Source organism: Anneissia japonica, unplaced genomic scaffold, assembly GCF_011630105.1.
Source record: "Anneissia japonica isolate Jap-2015-1 unplaced genomic scaffold, ASM1163010v1 scaffold93_len1081246_cov171, whole genome shotgun sequence".
NCBI classification, from domain to species: domain Eukaryota; kingdom Metazoa; phylum Echinodermata; class Crinoidea; order Comatulida; family Comatulidae; genus Anneissia; species Anneissia japonica.
The window spans coordinates 859,584-868,319 of NW_022726429.1; the positions used below are offsets into that span (position 1 = coordinate 859,584).

At 36.5% G+C, this 8,736-nt stretch overlaps 1 protein-coding gene across 1 annotated transcript in view; it reads right to left on the minus strand.

Moving 5' to 3' along the window:
- Positions 1–5,748: 5,748 nt before the first annotated feature.
- The window catches only part of LOC117113202 (fibrillin-1-like), a 9,796-nt gene continuing 6,808 nt past the window's right edge, over positions 5,749–8,736 (minus strand). The window contains exons 4-9 of the mRNA XM_033256490.1: positions 8,276–8,359; positions 8,008–8,130; positions 7,566–7,679; positions 6,948–7,067; positions 6,146–6,265; positions 5,749–5,834 (exon numbers count right to left, since the gene is read on the minus strand). Of these exons, the coding sequence (XP_033112381.1) occupies positions 5,749–5,834; positions 6,146–6,265; positions 6,948–7,067; positions 7,566–7,679; positions 8,008–8,130; positions 8,276–8,359 (647 nt within the window). The remainder of the gene's footprint in view (positions 5,835–6,145; positions 6,266–6,947; positions 7,068–7,565; positions 7,680–8,007; positions 8,131–8,275; positions 8,360–8,736) is intronic.

Genomic DNA, 8,736 nt, shown 5'->3' on the forward strand with positions numbered 1-8,736 from the left:
AAATAATTTAATATTAACTGATCGATCAGCTGCTTAATTGACATTATCATTTAATCAGTTGCGACAATCATGTATTCAATCAATTATTCAATCAATCACTCACTCACTCACTCACTAATATTTAGTTAGTTCGTTTAACTAATTACTAATACATGTAAAATCCAAACGTATGAAGTAGAAATGAAACTTACCTCTCTGCTTCTCGTTTCTGGCCTTTCTTCCACCTAATCGGTTTTAACTGTACTTAAGCCATGAATTTATTTTTTTCTCAGATGTAGCTTCAGTGATACCCCTTAAAGTACTTTTCGCCAAAGCTAAATAAATTAAACTACTGATACAGTCATATGGGTTTATGGGTATCTATGGATTTATTAAATAAATAAATATATATATGTATATATTATATATAGATACATATATATATACATGGAGAGGAGTCCACGTGTGTTCATATGGATAATAAAGAAGAAAGAAAAACAGGAAACGGAGTAGACTTTAGAACACTATTTTATTAAAACATGAATATTTCGACCTGACCTCAGGTCCTCTTCAGCATGACATGCTGAAGAGGACATGAGGTCAGGTCGAAATACGAATGTTTTTTTTTTTGTGTTTGTTAACTGCACTCACACGTTCTTTTTAAAAACAAACGTAAAACCATCAAACGTGTCGAAAACGCAGTGTATCGATACATCGTATCTTTCTTTATTGTTCTGTCGTGGATGAAGATGATACTTGGTTGTAATACATATAAATAAATGAAAGCGAGGTTTACCTTCACATTGATCACCATTCTGTATAAATCCAGTGTTGCATTCACATGTAAAAGAGCCGTTCGTGTTGTGACAGTTACTATTGTTTGGACACGAGTAACTGACCCCACATTCATTAATATCTATAGTAAAACAGTAATCACTTACCATATTAGTTACGATAGGGCTAAACATTTTGAATATATATATATATATATAAAATTCAAATTTGTCTGCTGCGATCATGGTTTTGAAAAGTTATTACCGTGACCTCGAGCAGTTGATAAAATCATTTCGACAATTTTTATGGGATTACTGCATCTGCCGATGGCCCGTCGTGGTCAAACACTTCCATCATTAGAGACTGTTGACACTATCATTACTTTCTTTAATTGTTATGCAATTTATTGTCCTTTTGATTCCATCGTGTGTGATTTAATTGTAAAGTAATTAGATGTGTATAAGAGACAGACTATACTCAGAGCCATCATATCCGTCCTTACATACACAATAGTAACTACCATTCTCGTTAAAACAGTCTGCGTTAACACCACAAACCGATTGGCCGGACACGCCTGAGGCGTTTTCCTCAAACAACAACGCTTACAACTTATACAATATTGTTTAATATCCTCTGCCATTTTAGGCCAATAAAATCTAGCACGTATCATATCTAATGTTCGTTCATAACCTAAGTGTCCAATTTCATCATGTAAATTAGAGAGGACAGTTTGTTTCTGATTAGCCGGAAGTACAAGTTGAAAACGAACATCATTGTCTACGATAGTTTTCCGATACAGTTTATTGTCCTTCCATTCCAGTCGATCCCATTGCCGAAGTAATGTTAGTACGTTTTGTGGTTCTGTACGGCGCTCTTATACACATCTAGAGTGTACCGCGGGTAATGTAGACAATAGCAGGGCCAATGATCGGATCATTGTGTTGCATACGAATAATTTCCTCGGGGGTGTAAGCTGCCACAGCGTCACACCCTCCCTGCACATTGACGACGTCATCCTTAATGGTACATCAGTACTCCCTGCTGCCTTGCTCCTTGTTAATGCATTGCAGGCGACTACTTGGCTAGGGGGCTGGGAAAATAAACAAGATGAGTGGTGATGTCCAGACAAGACAGCTGAAACCTCATTAGGATGTAAAACAGTAGTACTAGTATCCAATCGGCTTGAGTGGTCATATTGTCGAGATAACGCATCGGCCGCAGCATTGCTTTTGCCTGGCCGATAGTGAATGGAAAAGCTAAATTGACTAAGGGCGGCTACCCACCGTTGCCCTATAGCATCCAATTTAGCTGTTGTCAAGATATAAACAAGGGGGTTATTGTCAGTGTAAATTTTAAAAGTTGTTCCAAGTAAATAGTCTCTGAATTTTGACGTGACTGCCCATTTCACAGCCAGAAACTCAAGTTTGTGAGCAGGATAACGAGTTTCTAAAGGCTTTAGTCCGCGACTGGCATATGCCAGAACGCGTGGTACTCCATCTTGTAGTTGAGACAACACAGCACCCAATCCCGTTCCCGATGCATCTGTTTCAAGAATAAATGGTTGTGAATAATCAGGATAAGCAAGGATAGGAGCACTGGTTAAACGGTCCTTTAATGTTGCGAATGCAGTATCACACTGAAGCGTCCAATTAAACAGAATAGGTGGGTCCCGTAAATAAGTACGTTTGTGAGATCGTTTGCGTTTGTTTGTGTTAGCGTCCCCAGACGTAAGTGCATATAAAGGTGACGCTATAGAAGAAAAGTTAGGAATGAAACGGCGATAATACCCACAGAACCCTAAAAAACGCATAACCTCCTTCCGATTAGTGGGTTGAGGCCAGGCTGCAACTTTAGATATTTTTTCCGGATCCGTGGATATACCATCTGCCGATACGACATGTCCAAGGTACGGTAGTTAACTTTGGGTTTTAAAAATGAGCACTTGCTCGGTTTGACTTTCAGTCCATGCAAGCGAAGACGCAGAAATACCATCTCCAATCGTGTAAGGTGCTGTTAAAAAGTATTTGAAAAAACAATAATATCGTCCAAATAAATAAGTAAAGAAGAGAAATTTTGATCGCCGAAACATGACATCATTAATCGTTGAAAAGTCGCTGGTGCGTTTTGCAAACCAAAGGGCATTCTATTAAACTGGAAAAGTCCCATCGGCGTTGTAAATGCGGTCTTTTGCTTGTCATCATCAGCTACTTCGACTTGCCAATAACCACTTATTAAATCCAAAGTTGAAAAATATTTCGAAGAACCAAGAGCATCAAGCGCTTCATCAATTCTAGGAATAGGAAATGCATCTCTTATCGTTTTAGAAATTAATTTTCGAAAATCGACACACAATCGCAACGAGCCATCCTTTTTGTGTACGACAACCATAGGCAATGCATAAGGACTGTCGCTTTTTGTAATAACGTTCGCATCTAACATTTTGTTAATTTCTGTGCGAACATCTGAATACTGTGCTGGGGGTATTCGACGAAATGGTAAGCGAAAAGGTTGATTGTCAATTAAAGGGATATGGTGTTTCACTGATTCGGTATGCCCAAAGTCTTTATCGGAGGTGGAAAAAACATCGGAATATTTGTTCCAAAAGAATTTTAAGTGCAGATTGTTGGTCTTGAGATATATCAGAATTCGATAAATCCAAATTTGGTGCTTGGCGTGTTACTTGCTGACTACATGATAAATTGTCAACACACGCTATCTGCGTTAAATTAGCGATTGGTGTATTTTGTTTAATAAAAATTGGAAAATCAGAAGTATTTAAAATTCGTAGTGTTACCTTGTTTCCATGATGAATATTTGAAACAGAGTGTCCTACTAATAGTCCATTGTATGTACTGGAACAAATTGGTTCAACTAATACTGTCCTACAGGTTTTGTTATACCACTGTACAGAACATCCTACGTTAATTTGCTCACCTGGTCTAAACGAGTAGATTTGCGATACTTGTAAACTGCTCTACCTAAAGACGAGTCTTGGTTTTCGGGTGGAACAATATATTGTAGGTGAAGAATATTAGTACCAATGAGAACGAGTACCTTATTTCGGAATTCCGTTGAAGGCACAACAAAAACAGGAACAGAACAATATTTCTCACCGCTAATTTCAATATCTATGTTGGCTGTTCCCAAATGAGGCATTGATTCACCACTTGCCGTTAAAATTTCAAGTGAGTTCGGTTGCAGTTTAGATTTAAATGTATGTCCAAAAATTGATTTCAAGGCGTCCACAGAAACAGTTGTGATTTGAGAGCCAGTGTCAACCAGGGCGATTTCCTCTATTCCATTAATTTTTACAATGGTGGTGTTTGTAGGACCTATTAGTTGGTAGTCTGTACGTGTTGCGCTGCCTACTGTTGTGGCAGCGGGGCGCCGTTGTTTGGAAGTTGAGTACAAAATTTCTTTATATATCCTGGTTGACGACAGCGATAACAGCTTACCTCCTTTTTTGGTTTTGCGTTTACGTTGGCAGCAAGACCAGCAATCTGGTCCTGCATAGTGGCAATTGCCTTTTGTATTTCGGCCAGGTCACCAACTGTTGAGTCTCGTTGTGATGCACTACCAGACCGCACATTGTGGACCTGGTTTTGAGGTAGTTGCGAAAGTAATTTTTCCTTTTCAAATACCCGGACTTCTCCGAGAAGTTGGCGGAAATTTGCTAACATTGGTCGCATCGGAGTAATTCTATTGTATAGATCGCCATGATTTAAACCGCGAACAAATTGTTGTATTAACATTCGATCTCGATCGGGCATGGGACCTCGGCCTAAAATTTCTTCCGCCCTTCTGAGTTTTGCCTCTAACTCTACAGCAAATATCGGACCGGGTTCATTAGGGCGTTGAGTCCGATTGTAGAACGTAGCCAGGGGATCCCCGCCGCACATATCACTATATTGCTGCCGAAGTTCTGAAAATGCAGTTCCGGGTGTTTGAAATTGTTCAGGGATGTTTAATACAAGTTTTCTGGCAGATCCGCCAAGGTTCCTCACTATTGTTGAAAACTGCAGTGACTGAGGCATGGTACTGGCAGCCAGAAGGTACTCCATATCGCGAATCCAGTCCTCTACCAGCACCCCTCCGGATGTCCCCGTAAATACTGGAACACTCGTTAGCTGCTGTACTGGATTGTATGGCATGTAACCGTTACCCACATGACGGTGTGGGGTAATACTGTGCTGGTGTGTATGGCGGTGAAGCAATTGGGGCTGGCGTACACGATCGTTCATCACAGTGCGCTGGAACTGGTGTGTATGGTCTACCTACATTCGGGTTCTTATGGGTAGTCCTCCTGCTAGTAGACACCCTCGGTGTACCCTCATAATATTCTCCCATCATGTCGATCGTCGTATAATCCATTTCGATTTAACTTGGTTTCTGTGTCTCGGTAGAACCTCCAAATTGTAGCACTCAATAACCACAGATAAATCAAGAATTACAGGATTACACTTTATTCAAACTAACAAAAACTATTTACACTATATACAAATACACGAGCGAGATATGTTAAATGTCTCACATGAAAGGTTGAATTGAAGTCTGTTGAATTACAAGTAGGGAGTGCTTATATGGAAGCATACCAATGTAATTAAAATTAGGTAAGTGACCTCGTTTGCCTCACCCTACAGACACTTGTCTGACCACAGGCACATATCAGATGTGGATTGTTTGACAGGGATGTGTCCAGTCTACATTACAGTAATTAGTTACCCAGGGACCAGTGACTTCCTTTCAAATTTGTCTGCTGCGATCATGGTTTTGAAAAGTTATTACCGTAACCTCGAGCAGTTGATAAAATCATTTTGACAATTGTTATGGGATTACTGCATCTGCCGATGGCCCGTCGTGGTCAAACACTTCCATCATTAGAGACTGTTGACACTATCATTACTTTCTTTAATTGTTATGCAATTTATTGTCTTTTTGATTCCATTGTGTGTGATTTAATTGTAAAGTAATTTGATATTTTGTGATATTTTTATTCTATGTTTTCTCCATATCTGGAAATTGTTTATTGCTCTCTATACGGTATTCATAGATTTTGCTAAAATCTGAACCATCCCGGTGCCCTTTGAGATTTTAAGGCAAGTATAAACATGTTCAGTTCGACCTAAATGTGGTCATTAATCAGCTAAATAGGCCTAAGTGTTCCTTTTTTTAAATATAATTTTACCAGCAATAGATTTCATTATTATGGACTAAGTACGTCTGCTGTGCAAATGAACTTCAAATATGTAACACGTCATGTGCAATGAATACATTTGAAAACTTGATACGGTGTAATTTGCTTTTAATTGCCTCTAACGTCTGCGTATGGCAACTGACAAGCTGGCGTAAGTTTTTTTCTTTAAATTTAAATTATAATACGTCGATACCTTACCATAACATTCATACCCAGTACCAATGTATCCACTTGAACACGTGCAGTTGTATCCTCCTTCTGTGTTTCCACAAATTGCATTGCTTGAACAATTATTTATAGCCAAGCATTCATCAATATCTGAAATAATAATAATAATAATAATAATAATAATAATAATAATAATAATAATAATAATAATAATAATAATAATAATAATAATAATAATAATAATAGTAATAATATAAAAGTGTTTGTAGAATACATATTTTGCGAATGTAAAGTTGAGACAAACGTTGAGATTCAAACACAAGTCGACTCATTGAATACCGTTCGGTTGCTCGGCCAGTCTGGCTATAGTGCCGCTGGTATTACCCACTTCGGCTTTCCTATTAGATAATTGATAAACATTACGTAGTCCTAATAGAAGTAAACTCCAAACCAAATAATTATATAAATATTATAAATTAAGCCAATTAATAATATTTAAAATAAAACAAAAGTGACTCCGAATAAAGAAAGCGAGGCCATATTACTTAATCTTTTGACTTTATTTAATCATCATCAGGAATGATGCTTGGTAAAGCTAAACACTATGTTTCGACTATATACGTTAGTTAGATCTGTGGAGATCCAATATTGTTTTATTGTTTCATATTGATTTGCCCATTGGCCTATGTATTGTCAATAAAGTAAAACGAATTTATATGTTCTCTCAGAACAAATTAAAATAAAGATGTTTGATAAATTGGTTGGTTGGTTGGTTGACAGGTAAATACAGAATGAAACTGAGGTTGTTGTGCATAAATGACCTATGACATACCTCTGCATGTTCTGAAATCAGAGTCAAGCTCATATCCTTCTGAACAACTGCATTCATATCCACCAATCAAATTTGAACAAAACATTTCACAGGTGTTGTTTCCAGCACATTCATCCATATCTTAGAATGACAAACGCGTTTCATTTATTTTTTTTATATTTATTAATCATACAACCTCAAACAGAAAAAAAACTTAAATTATAAACATACGCGGAAAAAAAATACTAATTATGATCACCAAAGAGGTACATTAAATTTGTGTAATGGGTGGCGTCATGAAAGCAAAGTATAAATGTTACAAATATCTTTGTGTACCCATAACAGATTATATAATTTCTTAATTTATTTAATTTTAAACGTCAAGATTAAAGTTGTTGAGAAATACATATTGTAACCAGCTAAATTCGAAACTAAGTCTCTTCGGTTAATCATCAGTACAGCCTTTTTTCATTATTACTGTTACTGTCACATAGCTCTCCTTAGTATTTAATAGCACTTTCAATGTTACAAAATTACAATATTTACATTATTATATCAATAAAAAGCCCTAATTATGTTTTTTGTCCCAATATCCATAAAATGAAAACCTGTTTTATACTACCGGCATTTCCTGCTTACCTTTACAGGTTGAATTGTCTGTTAATTCAAAACCCAAATTACACAAACATTCCTCTACTTCATTTCCTTTGTAACAAGTTCCGTTTTCACAGTTAACGTCGCACGGTGATATTTCTGAATATTATAAAATACAATAATGTAAATTTTCATTCAAATATCTCTATATATCATTCAACAATCAATCAAACAATCAATCAATCAATCTTTGTTTTTGAAAATGTTCACGAATTTGAATCTAAACTTCGCCAACATTATTTTCACACCTAATCTTTTAATCTACTAATTTTTTATATCGTAAACTCTTAGTTAATCTATTAGTTAATTTATTGCATTTAAAGTATTTATTTATTAAAGAGCAGGTTGCTTGTTAGAGGATTCCCTTAGATAAAATAGTATTAACAATAATAATATATTTATCAATATTATTAAATTATTTACATACCGGTACACGTCACGCCATCTGATTCAAGTTGAAAACTGTCTTGACAAGAGCAAGTATAGAGTGGAACAGAATTACTACATACTTGAGTACATTCACTGATGCCAAGCAGACATTCGTCGATGTCTGAAAACAAAAATGGTATGTCATTTTATATTGCATAATACAATAATGGTGCTTGATCTAGTTTTGATTATGCTTGACAAATGGTAATCTAATAGGCGTAACCAACCTTGGCAGCTCTCCTGGTTCTATATGTAGCCTGGGTTACAAACACATTCGTACGTCCCTGGTAAATTTACACATGTGGCACCTGATCCCCAAAGCATCGCATTGTCAGCACACTCATCATAATCTGAAAAAAAATATATAAAGCAAACGCTTGCGTTATACAATTGTCAAAAAATGACGATAATATTAATAACAATATTAGAATATGAAATCAGTATTATTGCTGACATTTTAGCAGGTATCCAGGTATACTTTCCAAGCATCAAGGTTCAACAAAAGCAGTGGCGGAAACAGAGTGGGAGGTTGGATATGAGTTTTAAAAAAACACTTCTCTCCGTGGGACGAGCATGGACCCCAGTCCTCGAACCTCACTTGAAGTCGTCTGTTAATTTGCTAAAAGCTATTTCTAACAATCCTGAACAATTCTATCTATTGGACTGCATCAAGGAGCCAGCACTAGTTGAAGTAGAAACACAAACATTCTATTACATTAATTTATAT